Source organism: Taudactylus pleione, unplaced genomic scaffold, assembly GCF_031769625.1.
Source record: "Taudactylus pleione unplaced genomic scaffold, aTauple2 ptg000066l, whole genome shotgun sequence".
NCBI classification, from domain to species: Eukaryota; Metazoa; Chordata; class Amphibia; order Anura; family Myobatrachidae; genus Taudactylus; species Taudactylus pleione.
Genome location: NW_028284468.1, coordinates 27625402 through 27648381, shown reverse-complemented (window position 1 = coordinate 27648381; position 22980 = coordinate 27625402). Strand labels below are relative to the sequence as shown.

Genomic DNA, 22980 nt, shown 5'->3' with positions numbered 1-22980 from the left:
TGTTGCTTATCAAAATAACCAGTGCAGTCTTGTGAAGCTGTTTGTCACATCTATGCAAGATTAAAATCCATTTCTTTGTGTGAAAAAGATGCTCAATGCAAATCGAGTTGCGCGGGACCTGGCGGCTCACTCTTGGTGTACGAGGACACATCTTATAAACACCTCCATTCACAAAGGATCAATGTTCCAAAGAACTTCATATGAAAACAGTGAGTAGTGCAAGTAGGCACTACTACTACTGTAATTAGTATTCTTGCTGTGCTCGCTGTATTCAGTCTAAGCTCTCATGGGTATTTACAACCCCTAAAGAAGTGGTTGCTGCATTATCCAAGGTAAGGGTAAGCACAGTGGAAAGCGTAGAAGTCACAGATGTAGTTTTTATTTTCACATTAAAAAGGTCAATAAACCATTCTTATGGTTTATTGTGAGGTTAAAAAAAAAAATACTTATTATTAATAATTTGGCGCATGACTACTCCTCATATAGACAAACACAAAAGTTACTTGATACCATCTAAAACTCCGCACCTATTCACACTAAAATGCAGGTTTCAAAGGAAATAAATTGATGAAATCTATATAAATGGCTCAATATGCTACAATGTGGAAACAAATATTTTTGATTTAACATTTTGCATTTAGATAATATAATACATTTAAAAGTTATCTGTACGAGAAATATTTATGTAGAGTATAACATGCACATACAATTAAGGTTAAATTAGTGTATTAAGTGCAAAGAAACACAATGTTGGGAGTCTTTCATTTAGCCCACCGAGTCATCATTTTAGCAAATCTAACAGCTAACCAAAACCCAAATACTGTAGGAAACTTACCTTACAGAACAAACTGTCACCATGGCAACACTATATGATAAAGAAGCCAGGGAACTCCTACTAGGTTTGATTAACAGCTACGTTTATAAGACAACACATACACAGATCTGATAGTATGTAAATAAACATTTGTGTTAAATTTTGTTATTGCCCTATTTGTTATACCTTCAAAACAATAACATAATTGAACAAAATGAATGAAAATGTAATTCAACAGTCTCAGTGTTCCATAAATGCTCCAATGTTAAACAATATTAATGAACTTCATATTTCCATAACATCCCCTAACACTGTATGCTGTACACTAGAACAAAAAAAGTATTGGTTTCCTATGAAAATAGATACTGTGGCACATTACAACTTCTTTTTATGTGTCTAATGTTTTGGCTTGAGAGCAAAAATCTCACTCCACTGAAGTTAGACCTGAACTGTGCGTATTTTAGTAGAGTTTAATAAACATGATTTATTTCATGATCTGCTCCTCCCTTTGGACTAAGGCAGCTCAGTGGAAGTCACATCTATTTGAAATCTGCCAGGATGTCACTGAAGAGGTTCAAGAACAGATGTGCGTGGTGCTCTTTGAAAACCATGGTGGGTCTGAAGCGGATTGACCGATCACCACAACCTCCTAACACAATACCTGTGAAGATAAACAGTGGTCAGAATGTTCTCTTCTCATTATATACATTATAGAGCAGATCAGAGTGATCAGTTTTCACATTAAAATACTATTTGTGAGAGAATGCTGCTCTGCAGGTGAGCTTAGGCAATATATTATCCTGGAGTATTTCCCAAATGGTGTGTGCTTATCCAGGTATTCGGTCCTCACAACTCGCACAATCGCACAACCTACATCCTCTTACTTCTGTGGAGCATCACAGAATCTCAAAAGAGCATACTTGTCTCCATTAATAAAGTACAATATTAATGCGAAAAGCTAGCGGTCAAGAGTAATGTTTCGGCTGGGGAACCCGGTTATAGGGTTTCCCTGGCAGTGAGCTAGAAAGGGTCCGGTGCTGGTTGTGGAAATTACAGGGGAACCCCTACGCATTTTTTCCCCTGTAATTCCAGAACCAGGACCAGCTCAGAGCCCAGTACTGGTTATGCTAAGTACAGGGGAACCCTACACAATTTTTTCTCTGTACTTACATAACCAGGACTGGTTATGAAAAGTCCGGGGCTGGTTGTGTATTTAGGGGGGGACCCAACATCATTTTTTTTTTTACTATAACTCTTTCTAAGCTTTTTACAGTAAGATACATGGATGCATCTCACTAAAGTATGCATGTATCTGGGTCAATCTGACCTGCTCATGCTAAAATCGAAAGCATAAAGCAGGTCTATTAATTTGGGGATTTGAAGTTTTGTGCTGAAATTTTGTGCTCAATTTCAAATTGAATAACAGTAAATAAGGGATTTGTGTGTTGGTCCATGTACAAGTACCGATGTTTTTCCGATGTTCGATTTTGAGTGGGATTTGAGTGAAATTCGGTTTTATTTTCAATTTTACATACGATTTTGCCTTTAGTAAATCTCCAAATGCAAAATCGAATGTGAAAACACACTAAAATCGAACCTTTGTAAATATACCCCCTACTCTGTAACGCATTGAAAGAGTTAACCTATTAAATGTTCATCTAACTATGTCTAAGTGCATTTGTAGTTTTTATTATAAATGAAATTAGTTGAAACCAGAGATCAGTACAAAAGGTAACAAGCAAGGTTGGTGTGGCGAGTTGACCCATACATTAATATCGGATTGTTAGACCGCACTCTTCCTCCTCATAAGTGGAGTTACCTGCATCCCTGGACCCAAAGTATTTTTATTTCTGAATACAATGTATCATTTATAAAGTTGCCATTGTCAGTGTACCTTTGTTTCTTGCTTGTGATATCAACTTGACTCGAGTTGCGTCATTTGGAGTGTCAAAGGAACAGAACGTACCTCTACCTCTAGCTCTGCTCACCAGGTGTGGATAACGAGCCTATAAACAAACATATAAACTTCAACTTACTTATTGCTGCTATGGGAAAAAACCGCACTATTACATGACTGAGGGACATGTATAATAAAATGGGAACCTTGGTTTTCAAAAACGTATAGCATTAGTCTCGCCCTGTAACAGCTTTCTAGAATACTTAGAATTTAATTATTAGAGAATCTCTATCATATTTTCTTTCTTTTTGTAGTTCTCCCTATTATAAAAAGTATAGATGTTACCAATTATGTACTTTATTTAAGCATTATACAGAATGAATAGTTTAAAGAAAAAATTCTAGAACAAGACAGGGGATAATAAATTTCACATTATATTATGGGCCAGATGTATCAAGCTCTGGAAAGTGATAAAGTGAAAAGTTATAAACGACCAACCAATCAGCTCCTGTGATTTTTCAAATACAGCCTGTAACATGACAGGAGCTGATTGGCTGGTTGTTTATCACTTTTCACTTTATCACTCATGATCCAAAAAATAAGGTAAACGAATTGGCATGTGCGCCCACACAATTCTGATAAGAAGAGCCTAATGAGAAAGAACACTGCCACCCCCGCCACATCTGCTAACGCCATTACTGTCTTGGCCTATGTCAGAATACCCCTTCCGTCCCTGTCCCTCCTCTTCAGCCACAAGCAGTGGTAAGAGTCAGATTTGCTGAAATAGGTATGTGTATACTCCTGCGGCCTGTTTTCTGGGCATGCGCAAAATCAGTTTGAATATTTTTTTATGCCAAGAAAACTGGTGTCAGCCCCAAGCATTGAATCATGCTACAAGAGGTGTGGTCATGATGATGCAATTCACAGGTAACTGCATGAATGTACACCTGCCACACTTAACAAAGAGTCCGTTGCACTCCTTGGATTATTTCACAAAGTTCGGGAGCCTCGGACATTTCCGAAGAGTAGGTAACTAAAAGCAGGGCCAGATTAATACTAAGGTAGATTATAGACTCAGGCCCACTCATAAATATAGGCTCATCATCATGACACCTTATGACAACAAGCCACCAGATTCAATATTGTCTTCTCATTCAGCAGTTTTAGAGGACATTTCTACTGGGTGGTCAATGTGCACCCATTCCCTGTCTGCCCTGGCTGGTACCTATTCTCTGTCTGCCCTGACAGGGTGGCTAGTACCAATTCCCTGGCTGGATAGTTGACACTCATTCCCTGCATACCTCTCAACCTTCCCAATTTTAATGGGACAGTCCCCATACCCCTTGCTGCGAAAACATGACCCATTTTTTGGGGCACGCTATGCCTTATTTTCCTTGCATATGCCAACAGTGTGTGCAAACCCTGCTTGGTAGATGCTGAAGATTTTCGGCCTTTAGAGTAGATCACGGAGTAAAAAAGTCTCTCCACCCCTTCGGTGTAGGGGGTACATATGCTCACTTGTCATTGGCCACACCCACACAGAACTGGTTGCACCTCCGCTCCTCACAATATGCCCCTAATCAGTTTCAGCCCCTGACCCATGTGGCCCTTAATCCGGCCCTGGTTAAAAGCAGAGACATAGTTTTGTCACTTTATAACAAAGAAAAGAAAAAAAAATGGGAACCCTGGTATTCAAAAACGTCTAGCATTAGTATATCCCTGTAACAGCTTTCTCTAATACTTAGAATTTAATTATTGGTGAATCACTATCATCTTTACTCTTTTTTTTTTTATACGCTTGTATAAAAAGCCTGAAAAAGAAGATGAGCATACTGTACAGTATTTGAGGGAGCCTTTCTAGTCTTATCTTACAATCTAATGCATAAGATGCAGTATCATGCTGTGTCAGCTTGTATTCTTAAGGTGGGTACACACTATAACGATATATCTGCAGATCGAGTGATCTGAACGACCATCATCTGCATGCTGGAGCAGGTCGGGCCGGCCTGGGGGCGGGTAGGGGGCGTGGCCTAATCACGGCACTCGTGTCCGCGCCCCCTTTGAGGGAACATTCCCCATTCGCCGGTGCTGCGCGCTGTGGAGGGGGGCGCTGTATGCCCCTCAGCCTGGCGCACAGCCAATGGGGGGCGCAATCAGCGTGATCGCTCCCCCCTTTAGCACAGGAGACTCTCCGGCTGCTGCTTTAGCAGCCTCGGACAGCCTCCCAGTGCATCCCAGGACACAGCAGAATGTGTTGGGCTGCTGTGAACCTAAGAGGGATGGGGAGCGGTGCTGGATCCGGGTAATTCGTACTCGCTGGCGGCTCCCCCCCTCTCGGCGCCCCTGTGTACAGGTGATCGGCTGATCACTTGTACACACTTGCCGATGGACAGATAGGTCTGCAGACATATCTGTTCATCGGCTGTGCAGCACAGCCAATGCGATATGTCTGTGAACGACTTCGTTCAGACATATCGTCTGTACACACTGGCCGACGGGGGCACGATATATTGGCTGATCAATTGATCGGCCAATATATCGGCCAGTGTGTACCCAGCATAAGTGATAGTTTATTTTGAAGTCAGGAATAAATCATTTACAAGATAGCCTAGAAACATGCCAATCTCTCCAATACACTTTACTCTCCAGCATTTTTGTGTCCTTAAACCCATCCCTCAAGGGGGTGAGACAGCAGTATTTGGGCTTGCACTGGGCTCATAAAAGGAAGCAACCCTTCTGAGTTTATATAGCATAATGGAAGACCAAACTACACAAAATCAATAAACAATTATCTGCCTGCTCTGTGTTTTTGTTACAGCTCAATGGCCTATGAAGAGCTCTGAATGGATGTAAACAGGAGCTGGGAAAGGCTGCAGGGAAACTGAGAATTTACTGCAGCCATAAATCTCACAACAAAAGGAATTGCTCCTATCATTTAGCAGGGGGGGCTGCAATTGTACATTTAAAAAAAGCTTTCTAAATGCCTGCTGGCTGAGCCTTGATAAATAAAATAAAACAAAAGGCATTTTATAAACAGGGAATCCTTCTTACATTTTCCAAATTATAGTAAAATTAATTTTTTAATATTCTATTTTGTAACATTCATAGTTTCCCCTTTACCCTATTACTGCTGAGACAAATGTGTTTTTCTAAACGAGGAGAGTCCTCCTAAGCCATCTCCCTTATTGCCAGCACTTATCATCTAAATTAAATTGGATTTATTAATAGCTGGCAATGTGTACATTGAGACTGATGGTGTAGACAAAACGTGGAGTCCTGGTTCTGACCCTGCATCTCCCATGGGTGTCTTTTCAGAAAGGGAGGTCTATGTGCTGAAGTATTTCCAGACCAAAATTCTGGAGCCACGTGACTATCTGTGACAGCTAAGTAAGACCAATGGTAGTTTACCAGGAATAAATCTAGTCATGACGCAGTATGGCACGGTCAATAATAATGATTTCCTACAATCCTCCTCAAGCCTATTTTATCTGCACCTCTCAGGGATTCCTCTGCAATTCCTCTATGTCATTCCTTAAAGATAATAAAATAATTTTGGTTAATAAATATTGGGATTCCTAAAAGACCTTTTTTAAGAGCTTCTGGTATCCCCTTTAAGGGTCTTCTAGCGATCTAACATTGTAAAATGCATTCCCAGTAAAGAAAAGGCAGCCTGCAGTAACACCACATGACAGCCCTATGTGTAATGTGTTACGCCTGAGGGTTGGAACAGGCATGGGAGGCTGAAGAAGAGATTTGAGAGGCGTGAAGGAATATTGGTGGCTTGAGCAAGGACTGCCTCATGTATTGATGTGAGGAGGTAGAGATACGGCAGTGGATGATGGGCCTGAAGGCAAGGACAGGATTAGAATGTCTTCATTGAACTGGATATATAATACTGAAGGAACGGGCAGAATCGGATTGGGACTGATGATGCTGGATTGAGAGCTGGATCGGTTTGAGACCAATGTTGATGAATTGAAGAACTTAATGGATTTGAATCCGATGTTGATGAATTGAAGAATCTAATTTATAAGAGTCTGATGTGGTAGGCATCGAATGGGACTGATGTTTGGAGGTATCGGCTGGAACTGATGGAGGCATCGGCTGGAACCGATGGAGGCTGTAAGAACAAGTCTCAGTGGTAAAACCAGACTGGTGTGCAAGATGATATAGGAGACTGGTTTACCAGATTTAGGAACTGGATATAAATGAACTGGGGGCCTGATTCACTACGGATCGCTATTGCAGCTGCGAAAATATGCTAATGACTGCAATCGTAAAGCTACTATAGAGATGCCCAAAGCCAGCACAGAAACGCCCACTACAGCTTTCGCATATCCGTAATACCTTGCAATCCTGTGTATACATTGGGAACATCGAGTAACATCGGCCCCTCACGCACAATTACAACACGTCTGACCTTACTCAGAAATTGCTAACCTCGTCGCAGTATGCGAATTCATGCACGCCCATGCAACAGCGTTCAAACAGATTGGCACGCATGTGTTTCTCCGACTACTCCCCTGTCACCCTAAACACTGACAACCCCCCCTCCTTCTGCGATGGCTTTGTGTTTGTGTGAGCGATTGCAGTGCGACCGCAATGCTAACTCGCGCACTGCGGTGCATGCGTAGTACGCACCACCGACCGATCTGCGTACGCGGTTGCAATTGTGATCCATGATGAATCAGGTCCTGGGACCGTTCAGATACAGAATACCTGGGAGCTCAGCACAGAGCTGTAACTTAAGCAAGAAGCAACGTTGTACTGGCAACAGAGACCAGTCAGGAAATGGAATTTATAGGAGGATCCCCAGGGATTGGATGCTGCAATCAGCTTGTCTGGGAGCAGCACTCTGAGTGGAGGAAGAGCGTCAGCTTACAGAGTCCAACATGGCTGCGTCCATACTGTGGTTTAGGAGGGAACTCTGGCGTGCAGCTTGTGGACCACCAGGAATATACCCACTATTGACTTTTACTAAGACATTGTAGTATACCAGCAGCACTTTTATTGCTGCATTTTGAATATACAAATAAATGAGTTTTTATTCCTAGCATCTTCACTATTATATTCCACATCATCTACCCTCATACTTGCACACACGGAGGTACGAGTCAGCAACCAAGGGGGCCCAGCAGAAGCTGTATTTGGTGAGTACATTCCAACTTACCCATCATCTGCACTTAGTGTCCAACCACCCTGATATTGCATTCATTGATTTCAGGCACGCACGATGATGTAAAGCAAGAAAGGAGGAGTACACAAAGACTCTTTGAAAGCAAGGATTACTGGATTACAAATATTCATAAGACATATCTGTTTGATCATTATCTGAACATACTGCCCAAAGTTTTTGCCCACCAGACCATAAGACTTTAGTGTTTCTGTATCAAACCATCGGAATATCCTGCCTACAGATATTGCCCACCCGACATAAAAGACTCATTAGGGAACTTTTCAAAACACATACACTTATATAGAACAATATAACAACTAAATATAAATTTATAAAAAGATTATAGGTAACAACGCCCTAAGAGGTACCATCAATAGAATATAGAGATCCCACACATAGGCTTTTGTATAACATACACCAGACAAAGTAGTTGACAAACACATCCCTATACCATAGAGCGCGTAATCTTTTTTCCCCATTGTTTGATGTCTTAATGAGTTTGGAACACCCTATAGAGCGAGCAGCTAGTGGTTTAGTTAGAACAGGGTTTCCCAACCACGGTCCTCAAGGCACACTAACAGTCCAGGTTTTAAGTATAGCCATTCTTGAACACATGTGACTTAATTAGTACCTCAGTTGTTTTGATTTAACCATCTGTGCTTAATCATGGATATCACTAAAACCAGGACTGTTAGTGTGCCTTGAGGACCGAGGTTGGGAATCGCTGAGTTAGAAGGTCATCCTGAGAGCGCAAACCGCCCATCCATATTGCTGTGTACCATCATGCTGGGAAGACACGCTGTAAGCAAGGAGCTGTGGAGTGCCATCTCCATTCTCAGTGACAGTACACTGAGCGGACGGGGCAGGAGCAGCAGAGAAAGGCCTCAGTACCAGTCGGGAACGATGAGCAGCATGAGCGGACTTCTGTGCTATCCGGGAGTGATGCACAGCGTGAGCGGACCTCAGCACTAGCCTGGACAGACACTGGAGAGGTAAGAAGTGGTTTTTAAGGGCCGGAGTGTGACACAATGTCTGTGACAGACATCTGTAATCATGCATTACCAGCATAATGGTAGCATGGTAGTCCCCTGTGACCTCATGACCTAGGACAGAAATACTATGTTGTATTGACAACATACAGAACAGTAGGAAATCCATTTCCTTAAAAATGTACCTGTCCAATTTAGTCTCTAAATGCTCTTCTTCCAGTCACCTCGCCAGCTTTATAAATGCTGCTACTACCCTGTACCTTCAGTACTCATCCTATTAACACCTCCAAGACTTCTCTCATTCTACACATCTAAGGAACTCCACTCTCATAAACATAAATGCACAGTGATTAGCTGGAAGGGTTGTTTGCCTCATGACTTTCAGCAATAAATAACATTAATAACCCAATCCCTCCTATTACATAATATACTATTATATAGCCTTATATACTATATGTGTGCTGGGGAATTTATCTATGATTAGATCCTCTTCCTATCGATTGCTAGATAATTCTGTTTTTCCACTAACTCTACGCTATTATAAAGGGAACCAAAATTCCTTTTTTAATAATTGCCAATGTATTGAGAAAATAAGGTCAATGAAAACAAGATACAAATACAGTAAATAGAATTCTAACCTGGAAATCCAGAAGTCCATCTAGAAGAACCTTTCCAGTTTGGATAGCGTTGTTTATAAGATCCTCACGCTTGATTACATTTAAAACTTCAGCCAACAGGAGTGTTTTGGATGGTTCCCCAAGCCAGGTGTTGAAAATTCGGTAAGGCTTGTAGTAAATACAACATATTATTTAAAAATAGTGCAATTAACAAACAACACTTTAGTAATATTGAATTAATACAACAGTTTTACTGTTGTAGAAGCTAAACAAAAATGATGTTTAAATTGTGTAACATTTATTCAGGCAATGACACAATCCTACAGTGTCGTGTTTATCAGATCCAAGTATTACAAATTACCCTTTCCCTGACCCTTAATAAATGAAAATCAACACAGACTGTGTTGTACATTTGGCCTCACCATTCAATTGTCCTAAACAGCTCAGAATATTTTGGTTAGCTTGGTAATATGACACTGCAACAGTGCACGCTATACTTTATGCGGTACATAAATATACTGTATATAGCAGTGCGCTGTAGCATGTAGTGTAGAGTTATGCCGTCAGCATTTTTGTCAAACTTGTCTTAGAAAATCAGACTATCATATACCTTGTTCATGCACACATTTATTAAGGCTTTGTTTTCATTGTGAACAAAGGGGGTCATTCAGACCCGCTCGTGAGCGGCAGTACGCTCACAAGCAGGTCAATGTTCCCCCACTGCGCATGCGCACGACGGAGGGAGCTCCGTCGTGCACATGCGCGAGACCCAGCGAGCGACGGGCTCTCCATCGCTCCGGGTCTCGCACCAAAGGGGGCGTGCTGTCGATGTTGATTGACAGCACGCCCCCTTTGGTGGGCATGCCAGGGGCGTGCCTGCCAGACGGAGGCGTTCCCATGGGAAGAGCCAAAATCACTCCAGGGCTTGCGGCAGCGAGACCCTACCGCAGGGTCTCCGTCGCAAGCCCGATGGTCGCGATGGTCAAGACCATCGCGACCATCATCATGGACGCTCGCATATGCTGTGGGTGGTCACCCACAGTTATGCGAGTGTCCATGAGTACGCTCCAAAAAAAGGTAGGAGGGCCCTGATTCAGAGCGAGCGCTCTAGTCAGAGCGTTCAGCTCTGAATCAGGCCCAAAATACTAAGGAAAATGCACACATATGAAACCAATTATTTTGTAGGAGACATACAGACACCAACATCCAAATACTATTTACAGTAAGCCTGCCTTTTAGAAATTGGAGATAAAAGCGGGCCTGATTAAGAATTGGGCGGATTTCTTGCATAGGCACAAACGGTGAGTTTTTGCATACTGTACATGTGCAGATGCGACTTTACACAGTTTTGCACATGTCTATCCTATTCTGAGTGATGCAGATCTGTCTTTCCATTAAATTGGGCGATTTGGGGCAGGAACTGGGCAGCTGCATTGTGAACACATGGTACCGCCGTGTCTTGTGGGCGTGTATCAGATACACTGTATCTTAGGCTCTGAGCAATTGTGTACAGGGAAGGGAAGTCTGCTTATGATGGATTTCGGTCACCTAGCATAGCAGGTGGAAGTGCCCTTAGTAATGATGATGGTATAGTGACTGGCTTAGAATGAACAGGCGGTACTGGTTTCTGCTTGCAGATGCACAAACATATATTTGCATTAGTATAAGGTAGTAACAAATAGTAACTAGATGCTACAGTATTTTATTTGTAGGCAGGTTAAAAAGAGCAGACATGTTTTATGTATTGCGCTGTATCTGAAGCCCTCTGCTTTTATATGTATAGCATAGTGAATAAAGTGACAAGGACATGCTGAAGTGATTGATTGTGCATAATATTATATACGTATATCTAATGCACAGCCATTGTCGTTATCTTCTTCAATCACACTGACATTTTCCATTATGGAGGGTGAATTATTTTACTATGTATGAATTCAGATAGAACTAGCTTATCATATAAAAACAGAATCGCCCACATGGCAGGTAGGAATAAGCACTGTGTGTTATATTATTATAAGTTTCATTTGAAAGCTTTTAACTCATAAGGCTCTTGCTGTTAAAGGGGACAAAGTAATGGGACCTATACAAAGAAATGCACAAAGTAAATATATTTTTGCCATTTTATAATTCATTGGTTAGACTTAAGCTGGTCATACACTGCACGCTAATCATACAAATCAGCCAACTTACTCATTGGTTTTAACAATTAGTGAATGGTATAGAACAATGAACATTCATATACGGAAATGGCTGAAAAATGGTCTGAATCCTTCTATTTGGTCATCAAACTTGTCCAATCCACCCGAGTATGATTCAGCCAACTTCAAGCTGGGAATGGAGATGACTTCCATACACTACACAATGTGAAGGCAATCAGGCTCATCACCTGTCCCTGTCGGCTGGCTTGCTGCATTATTGTACAGTGTATACCCAGTTTTAAACTAGTTATCATAAATTTGGGACACAGTTTTGAGCACCAGTCTATAGACAGACATAGAACTTGAAAGCCTTCAGAGGCTGGGTTACTAATAAATAAAGATAATGGATGGGTTAAATTATAAACTTAGTTTAATTAATTTTGGGGGAAAAGGAGCCTATGGTATATATAAAACAGTATCCAACAAACTTTTCATTCCCTGGAAAATGACACTGCGACTGCCAAAGACATTTCTATCATCAATGTAATATGTTTATTACACTGTCTTTACTGCCCGATCACTGTGGCCAGCAGTGATCGAGCACATGGGAGACAGAGGCGGAGCTTCTGCTGGCCAGTCCTGGAGGGAAGGATGAGGAGGTGCAGTTGCCCCCGGCCCGCGGCTGGGAGGGGATACCTGCCGGCTGCAGCACACAGCAGCAGCCGGAAGGGGGAGATAGGGGTGGCGCCAGCTGGACACAGCAGCAGCCGCGACCGGCTTCCAGGAGCCGCGGCTGATGCTTTTCATGTCGGTGACTGCTGCCCTACAGCCGCACCGCGAGGGGGGTTGATGATGGCTTCCCGATCACTTCTTGCCACAGTGATCGGGACACAGCAGCAGCCTTGGCTACCAGGAGCCGCGGCTGCTGTTTCTTTGCAGCCGTGCTGGGAGGGGGGTGCCACTGGGTCCCTATCACTGTGACCAGCAGTGATCGGGACATTGTGAAGGGGGAGCCGCAGATGTAGGGGGACCAGCAGTCCCTCTGATATAGCCGGCTGCTGGAAGATGGTCTTTCAGCATCCGATTAGTGGAAGTTTCTGACTGGTTGGATCTGATGCGACCATGCTAGTCAAGTGGATAAATGTCTTATTTTTTATTGTAAATTATTTTATTAATATTTGGCCTAATTCAGAGATGTTTGCTAATGTCGCTGCGACTGTGTACGCAATGGATGTGCGAAAATATGCAAAAGTCGCAGATTCCGAGAAATGTATTGAGACGCCGACCTACGGCTTTGCAAATCCCAGCATCTGCGTGCAAAGGCACAGCATAGGTCACAGATCATTGGATTATCAGCCTCCCGAGTAACCCTATGGCTACTCAGAGTGGCCGTGGGAACTTGGAGCCGGAGCAACTATTCTTACATACGGGATCGTAGACACAGGATGTTATTGCGCAACTCCCTGTTACCTCCCCCAAAAGCTCCCTGAATGTCAATCACACTGCGAATAAATAGTCGCTGCAAGTGAGTACGGTAATGTGCCTTGACACATGCGCAATTTACCAATAATCGCTCAACTGCAAAAATATCGGCATAGCATACAACTATGAATCAGGGCCATTATCAAATAGTATTCTACAACCCTCCACTGTTACTAGAATTAGGCTAGAAGTGGTGCAATCAGCATTTCACGGCCAATTACTATTATGCAGCAGTTAAACTTCAACTCCCACTTGCTCCCACAGAGATACCAATTCAAATTAAAGATAAAGACACAAGAGAAAACCTTTTCTTTCCTTATTTGTTGCTGCACTTGCTATAGTTTATGGAGAAAAAAGATTGCCACTATTAATCCCTATGGCTACTTACTGCATCCGGTCGGAGCTCTTCCTTATAGAAAAAGCCTCCTGTCATCATTTTCTTACTGAAGGAAACAACATCAGCTGGGTCATCGATCCCCCAGTGTTCATGGGCCCAGAATTTACCAGTAGATCCACCTCCTGTCTGAACTTCATCCACCAGAAATGCGCTTCCATGCTAGAAGTGTAGATGCAGGGTTTGCATGAGTACAGGGAAATAACATCTTACATAACAATGCATAAAGCTAGCAGGTTGGATACCTTCATTTCTGGGTTCTGCCATGTTTCACAGATAAGCAGTTAGTATTTAATTTTGATGTATGCTAAATTTATACATTGTATATAATAAATCCTTTTATAGAACGAATTACAGTATGTTTGCTGCTCCCATCTCTTTATATATGGGAATATTGCTGGTTTAGTCCATCGGTGACTAGAAGTACATAGATGAGTCTAGATTTCACCTGCATTTGGAACAATGTCATGTGTGCTCACTTACGTTTAATACAGGATGGGAACGGGATGCCGGAACTCTGGACACCAGCATCAAAATCTCTCCCTCGTGCCTGAACCTAAACACCCCTCCCTGCAACCTAAACCTCCCCCCTAATGCCTAACCCTAACCCTCACCCCAAACTCCGCCACTTACCTTCAGGATGCCGGCGGCCAGTATTCCGGCGCTGGTATTCTAAGCGCCAGCATCCCGTGTCAGGATACTGAACATACCCTGTCTAATACTACTACACCTAGAAAATGCCTTTTCTTTTACTGCTTTTTAAAATATATATGTGTGTTGCATATATAGCGATTATATAATCCGCTAAATTGTCTGTCCCTGACATGTGCAGTCAGGAAACTTATATACAAGGTTAGAGGCAATAAAAGAAAAAAGTGGGGGAAGAGAAAACAAAATTAAGGTAGAGACATGGGAAAGAAGGGGCAAAAAGAGGAAGGGGGAGATGAGGAATAGGGGAAGAGAGAGACACAGGGAAAGGGGGCAGTCAGAAGGGAAGGCAGAGGAGCAAAAGGGGAGGGGGACAGGATAAGAGAGGGGTAGAGAAATTTGGGGAAAGAGGTGAAGAGAGAAGGAAAGGTGAGGAAAGAGAAAAGGACAAAATACTAGTATATATTATGACCAAACACTGGAGAATTAGGACTATTCACAACAAAAAGAACAGTAAGTGGCTAAACTAGAAACCAATATAGTTAAATGCAAGAACATCAAGCTGGAGACTTAGATGCATTACCTTTTTATGTTCTTTTATTTATCATTAATCTATAAAATGCACACAGACAGAAGGGCTCAACTATATGCTGTAATAGTGTGGGAGTGCTATGTACTCTACAAAAACACTATTCTCCTCTTACTTGAAGTAAAAAAAAATAAAAATAAATTGGAATTGCGAGAAACACGTTTGCAGAAAGAAGGTAATACAAAGCACTCCCTCTGCAACCATTTGTAAGCCACATTTAACGTGTTCATTATTTTTCTTTTTTCAATTATTTTCCTTTATTGATTACTTTATCATATTGGTAAATTGGATTTGTATTATTACCTTTTCATTTTACTAATATCACCAATGTAGAGACATCACATCCATTCATCACTGACTCCATTCCATCACTCACCGTGTGGTACACCTTCACAGCTGGTTTCACACGTCATTATTTCTTATTACTACTCATTGATTTATTTCTCCCAATCCCTTTATCTAATTACTTAACATTTACTTATATACTTGAATACACAAATGTATTATCACTGTCAGCTCCCATGAAACATTTCATAATATAGAGACACTAATAGCTAGGTATCACTCTAGAGCAGTGGTTCCCAAACTGTGTGCATATTTATGGTCAATGTAATGTAATTATGTGGACAAACAGAAGCACAAACTTGTCCACCACTACATAACTGAACCTAAGGATGACAGGTAAGCACAATTTACTTAAGAATTTATTTTCTCAATAACAAATTTTGGGCTTAGGGGTGCCGTGAAAACAATGCAGAAACTGTCGGGTACTGCGATTCAAAAAAGTTTGCGAACCACTGCTCTAGAGAGCATATCCAACCATTCTCATCTGGTTCCATTACATTTATGAATCTTATACACTATTAGTTAGTGGATTGGCTTTTAAACATACATTTGCTATATTTCTTTACATATCAGAGATCGCATTTACGCACTACGGCGCATATTTTATATATTTAACATTAGGATTGGTAATTCACTTTTCCAAAACAGGTGGGTTCTGTGGGATGTGTGTCGTTCTAAGTTGCACTTAATGTGGGGCAGTCTGAGGAGCATTATTAATATTCTCCAGTGCATGATGCAACTTGCCTCCAAGCCTGAAAGTATTTTCTAACACACACATACTAATAAAGCCAAATGTTGGATTACACTACTGTTTGGTTTTTTTTTATTTCGCTCTGTTTTGGATATTACACAATCAGTGGTGTATATTTAAAGGGAGAAGGTAAAGGTCCTCCCGGCAGTGCCATCTTTCCGGCTTTGTACTCAGAAAGATGGCGCCAGCACAGCAGACAACAAAGACTCTGGCGGTGTGCCAGATTCTGTGCACTCTTTTACGCACGTGCCATCTTTCTGAATACATCATCGGAAAGATGGCGGTGCTTCCAGGAAGTCATCTAGAGTTGGAGAGAGCACCACGGACTCCGAAACTGCCTGTGGCTATCCAGGTATGGAGGGGGGACCATTGCATGGGGACAGGGCCCGCTGCACATGGGCCGCCTCATCTGTTAAAATTCCCCTGCAGAAAACCTTACGTTCCGATAAGACGCCAACATTTTTAAGGTGATGGGTCACACATTTTCTTGTCTCAGCACAATCAGTGCATCTTTCTCACCCCCTGATTGGATAAGGGCACACACACACACACACACACACACTTGTATATTATGAATAGACAAAAACAAAAATTAAACAAATAAATAAAAATCGGCAAACCTGTGGTCAGGAAGTGGTGATGAAAAGGGCCAATGGAGGCTTAAAGGACTAACAGCCAAGTATAACCATTATGTTAAAAGTGACAAAAGAGACCTTTACAGCTAATGTTATCCATCACAGATGTAATAATCATTGTAGGAGATGACCCTACAGAGATACACACCTATTCAGGGCCAGCATTATGATAACAAGCCCTAGAACTGGTCATAAATGCTAAGTATTAAAATTGTATTTCTATTTTCCTCACAAAATTATGCAATGTTTCTACTTTATGTATTTAGGGTGACATTGGGGCTGATAGTGAAGGCAGTGTACATGCCCACATGGCACTGGTCACACCCAAAAGGCTTCTCATTCAGCCCTACTCCTATTAGCCACAAACAAGAAGTTGCAGTGGGACAAACACTGGTCCAATCAACCTCTGTGCCTGCTGTATCACTTATCAAAGGAAAATTGATCCTGTGCATCAGCAATGCAGACTGGTCATTGTAAATGGTGTGGGGTTTGTGTTTAATTACCGCATCACACACAGAGCAAAGTGGGGTTTATCATAAGATCGGTAACTGAAAACAGACAACATGGTCAGTGTGCAGCACAGGGAGGAGGTGTCTGAGCATGGTGGATGCTGGGACTCCCATACTATGGCAGACAGCAGGGACAAAATGGTCAGTAAGATCAGAATAAAGTGACTGAGGTGCCCACTTTCAGTGAACAGCGCCTCCTCCACCACCATCTTTTGCAGTTCAGCAGCTCCCTACCAACAGAGACACTGCAAGATTCTACAGCGAAAGTCCCTCCGCTGTTACTTTGTGCTACAGCAAGTGTGTGACAGACAGTGGTGGCTCCAGAGGTGGGGCTGCAGCGCAGTCCAAAATTCAAACAAGGGAGACACACCAACTGTCACCCCAGACACTGCCAAACCTCACCTGACAGGACTCGCTGGCAGTTGGTGTGGCTCCCCTATTTGAATTTTGGACTGTCACGCACTCAGCACACAGTTACTGCAGAGGGACTTTCCGTACTCCCTGTATTACTTTTAATTACGCAATAAAAAATAGTCTCTGCTGGATATTCTGTTATGCCTACAATGATACGAGATACACGTAGCATCTTCAGTCTCCATGCATCGGTTTCTACAAAGTTTATGCCGAAACCAGTCTTACTTTTCTGGCAATGTCTCTTAGTTTCCTGAAGAATTCGTCGGATGCATGATTGTCTCCTCCTTCTGACTGAATTGGTTCAACAACAATGCCGGCCACTGTCTTTTTCTTTTTCCTGTATTTTACAATTAAGTCCTCCACCTAGACATGAACATACATATTCTATTTACATAAAGTACATTTGGATACAACTCCTACGAATCTGTGAAAGATAATGCAAAGTGATCTGTCAATATGACAAGTTACCGGTTTATATACCGCAATTGGCAAAACTCAAAACCAAATAATTGTGAAGGAGACTTCATCCATAATAAGCATAACTAAGGGGGATAATTAATACCTCTTCTAAAGAAGATCAGTAGAGGTGTTTCCCATAGCAACCAGATACTAGTCATCATTTTATAGAATAAACTAGATAAATGATTGCTATAATTTGATTGGTTGGTGTGGGCAACAACTTGTCCCCCTCACCGTTACACAATGTGCCAGAATAGAACAATTGCTATCCCTGCTATAAATACATTTTTATTGTCCCCACCGACAATCAGATCGTATTTCCCTGTATAATAATTCAAAAATATTACCCCCCTTATTTTAAAGTTAGAATTTAATTACCAATTTAATATAATCAAACACTAATTTGCCTCCCCCAAAATATTCACAAAACAAATTTTGCCATAAGATAATTTTCGCCTCCTTATACAGTATTTCAAGGGCATATAATTTATTGCTATCGGTCAAAACAGCATGCTGGTTTTTTGTTTTTTTGGGGTTTTTTTTTTTGGGGGGGGGGGGCGCGGTGGTTTTGAGATGATCATATATACAGTGCCTTGCAAAATTATTCACCCCCCCTTGGCTTTTTACCTTTTTTGTTACATTACAAACCTGTAATTTATTTATTTTTTTTAATCTGAATTTTATGTGATGGATCTGCACAATATAGTCTAATTTGGTGAAGTGAAATGAGAAAAATATATATAAAGAAGAATCTTTATAAATAAAATTCTGAAAATTGGCATGTGCATATGTAATCACCCCCTTTGCTATGAAGCCCCTCAAAAGTTCTGGTGCAACCAATTACTTTCAGAAGTCACATAATTAGTGAAATGAAGTCCACCTGTGTGAAATCTAAGTGTCACATGATCTGTCTGTATAAACACACCTTTTCTGAAAGGCCCCAGAGGCTGCAACACCACTAAGCAAGAGGCATCACACCATGAAGACCAAGGAGCTCTCCAAACAAGTCAGGGACAAAGTTGTTGAGAAGTACAATTCTGGGTTGGGTTATAAAAAAATATCCAAATCTTTGATGATCCCCCGGAGCACCATCAAATCCATCAACAAATGGAAAGAACATGGTTCCACAACAAACCTGCCAAGAGAGGGCCTCCCACCAAAACTCACAGACCGGGCAAGGAGAGCATTAATCAGAGAGGCAGCACAGAGACCAAAGGTAACCTTGAAGGAGCTGCAGAGTTCCACAGCAGACACTGGTGTATCTGTGCATGTGACCACAATAAGCCGTACACTCCATAGAGCTGGGCTTTATGGAAGAGTGGCCAGAAAAAAGCCATTACTTAGTGATAAAAATAAGACATGATTTGAGTTTGTCAAAAGGCATGTGGGCGACTCCCCAAATGAATGGAGGAAGGTGCTCTGGTCAGATGAGACTAAAATTGAACTTTTCTGCCACCAAGGAAAACGATATGTCTGGCACAAACCCAACACATCCCATCACCCCAAAAACACCATCCCCACAGTGAAACATGGTGGTGGCAGCATCATGCTGTGGGGATGTTTTTCAGCAGCAGGAACTGGGAAGCTGATTTGAGTCGAGGGAAAGATGGATGGTGCTAAATACAGGGATATTCTTGAGCAAAACCTGTTTCAGTCTGCCTGTGATTCGAGACTGGAACGGAGGTTCACCTTCCAGCAGGACAATGACCCAAAGCATACTGCTATAGCAGCACTCGAGTGGTTTAAGGGGAAACATTTAAATGTGTTGGAATGGTCTAGTCAAAGCCAAGATCTCAATCCAACTGAGAATCTGTGGTCAGACTTGAAGATTGCTGTTCACAAGCAGAAACCATCCAACATGAAGGAGCTGGAGCAGTTTTGCCTTGAGGAATGGGCAAAAATCCTAGGGGCAAGATGTGGCAAGCTCATAGAGACTTATCCAAAGCGACTTGCAGCTGTAATTGCCGCAAAAGGTGGCTCGACAAAGTACTGACTTTAGGGGTGTGAAAAGTTATGCACGCTGAAGTTTTCTGTTATGTTGTCCTAAATGTTGTTTGATTCACAATATAAAAAAAAAAAAAAAAAAAAAACTTCAGTTGTAGGCATGTTCTGTGAATTACATTATGCACACTTTCAAACAATCCATTTTAATTCCAGGTTGTGAGGCAACAAAGCATGAAAATTGCAAAGGGGAGCGAATACTTTTACAAGGCACTGTATATATGGCAGGCAGGTTAAGTTTAGTAAGTGAGAGTGTAAACCACCTGGCGATATGTGGTGGTTTGAAATCACTGCAAAAAAACCAAACATTTTAGTACGTCTAGCCTTTGGTCTTCAATAATGGGTCATATGTTATCCAATACTGCTGGGATAATCTAATTTATCAATGACATGAAACACAAAAGGTCATTGATACTGAAGTGTTCACTTTTATTTGGTATTGGTGACCAGACACATATAAACCTCACATTAAAGTTAGTATAACTGATTACAGACCTCTATAACTCATGGATTATACACTTTCCTATATTACCTCTTCCAAGCAGTGAGCCTCTTCATCCCTGTTTTCCTTAACAAACTCCACCAGTGGGTACTTCAGTCTTGGAAATGGGGCAATAGGCCAATCAAAAGAGGGAATGTCCAATTTGTGGATGGCTTTGGAGTGTGTTGTTGCTAGGCAACCTATTTCCATATAAATAAAAAGTAGAGAAAACAAATATGCTTAAAATGTTCTGCAATTGAGGAAAAAATACTGTACCATACTCAAGAACCGTAATAATTCATCTTCTGATTGATGCATGTACAGGATGGTCCACAAGTGAGGAAATACCCTTATATAAAGGAAATGAGGAAGGAAATATTAATCCAGTGTCTATACATATAATATGGGAGTGGGGGAAATTTTTTTAGGGCATGTCACCAGTATGGTGGCCATCTTGAAGTCAGCCATCTTGGATGCAACCCTACTTTTTAATAGGGAAGGTAGTCATGTGACATATCAAACAGATGGATTATTTCATAAGAAAAACAATGGTGTTCTTCGTTTTAACTTTATTAATCCTTTTTCTGAAGGTGTTTCCACACTTATGGACTATCCTGTATATATGTACAGTCACATGAATGTCATTTGTAATTAGTTACTACTAGATTTTGTATCCTACAAAGATTTGAAGGTGGCAAGGCAACTAGAATGTGCTTTACTTTGTAATTTAATCATTATCAGATTTTTAATTCCTTACAAAGCATAAAGAAAATACCTTTCTGGGCATTTTGTTTTAACATTTTATCTGCGGCAATAGTTATTTCATTTCATCTAAAAGATCTTGAATGTACTGATCACTTAGGGGTATATTTACTAAAGAGCGGATTTTTAGAGGGGGAGTTATTGTCCATAGCAACCAATCAGATTTTAGCTATTATCTTTTAGAAGGCGCTAGATAAATAAGTAGAATCTGATTGGTTGCAATGGGCAACATCTCCACTTCTAAAAACCTGCACTTTAGTAAATATGCCCCTTAATATCTACCTGTAGAGAATTTAAGAAATACATCGGTGTATGTAGCAATTAAGATTCCCTGTGCACCAGTCAACTTATCTGATCTAACCAGGACACTTAAAAGTACATGTGTAACTTCCAGCTTTATAAGCCATCTGCAAATTAGATGTGCACTGCAGTTTGCGTTGATGAGGAAATGGTTAAAGCGATGCGATGTGCAAAAGTGTGAATGTCACATAAAAGTCCAGCTTTCTACCAATTTATGGGTCTATACAGCAAAACGGGGCTTTTCTCTGCTCTATGTAAACATGGCTTTTCTCTGCTTAGTGCTAGTTACAGAGCGGGTTTCCATGGAGAAGTTCCTGACTCCTACAGCGGCATCCCTGCTCCGTGGCTTAATCAAATCACCATACCATTGTATGGGGAGTGTGATTCATTAAAGAATGGAAAGCTCGCTTACTTCCCTGTCTTTTGTCCGTCAACCGTTCTGGCTCCACCCCTTGATATCCCAGCAGCCACTGTAGCTTCCACTGAGCTCAGCTGCCGGCACATGCGCAGGAAGGACCTGCCTTCACCTCCATGCTTCTCACACTGGACCGCAGCTGAAGACAGGAGCGCCAGAGCCCTGGATACCTGATGGTCTCGCCGTAAAGGTAAGTATACATAACTTGCTACTTAACAAAGCTGGGATGTGGTCAATATCCTGACCACTGGGATTCCAGCAGTCAGAATGCCAACGCCAAAATCCCAACACTTGTCAGAATCCCAGCACCAGCATCCCTACCGCCAGAATCCCAAAGGTAAGTAGCAGGATTGGGGGGAGAGTTAGGGTTAGGTTTAGAGTGCGGGACAGGGGATATTCGGTTTAGGCACTAGGTGAGAAGAAGGTTAGGGTTAGGATACCGTCCAACAAAGTGTTTGGATGCTAACCCTGCTGGTATGCCAGCGTCGGGATTCTGACCACCGGGATCCTGAACACCGGCATCCCGTACCCAACCCAACAAAGCTATATATTGCATCGATCTGATGCGATACATAGTGAAAGGTAACAATTCTGTTTTCATATTCTTTAGGGTCTTCCCCTTTAGAGTCTTCTCTAGAAGTGTGCTTCTTTGCCGTAAGGTGAAAAATGTGTCCCACTAGAAGTACAGGATCATATCCAATCTCTGCTAACTCTGACCTGGTTCATACATCAAGGGCTCTTGTATCTGTTTGGAAGGGCTGGCATGGCTGTGCACAAGTCCTGCGACTGTGCACAAGGACTCCCGCAGCTGTGGAGATTCACATAGCTGTGCAGAAGGACTCACAAAGCTGTGCGGAAGGACATAGCTGTTAGTCCTATTCAGTTGGTATAAACTACTAAATACTCGCCAAGGAAAGCCATACGCCTTGCCGAACTCCACCCATTATGCATTTTATTTGTTCTCTCCTCTACAAACAAAACCCTCTTGTGCTACTATCTAATACAGTTTGGAGGAAGTTGCATGATGTCACCTATAAGACTGACTGAGTGCCGATAACTAATGACTATGGTTTAGCATTTTATACAAAATGTATTTAGCTTACCAGATAGAATGTTATTAGGGAGATGGAGTCATCGCATGTGCAAAATTTATACTGTGCGCAG

At 41.7% G+C, this 22980-nt stretch overlaps 1 protein-coding gene across 2 annotated transcripts in view; it reads right to left on the bottom strand.

Moving 5' to 3' along the window:
• Positions 1 to 363: 363 nt before the first annotated feature.
• ABAT (4-aminobutyrate aminotransferase) overlaps positions 364 to 22980 on the bottom strand; it is a 160263-nt gene continuing 137646 nt past the window's right edge. For both annotated transcript variants that reach the window (XM_088466747.1, XM_088466748.1), the window contains 6 exons: positions 20391 to 20539; positions 17624 to 17761; positions 13502 to 13669; positions 9515 to 9661; positions 2709 to 2820; positions 364 to 1475 (listed from right to left, as the gene is read on the bottom strand). In XM_088466747.1, the coding sequence (XP_088322873.1) occupies positions 1354 to 1475; positions 2709 to 2820; positions 9515 to 9661; positions 13502 to 13669; positions 17624 to 17761; positions 20391 to 20539 (836 nt within the window). In that variant the 3' untranslated portion in view covers positions 364 to 1353. The remainder of the gene's footprint in view (positions 1476 to 2708; positions 2821 to 9514; positions 9662 to 13501; positions 13670 to 17623; positions 17762 to 20390; positions 20540 to 22980) is intronic.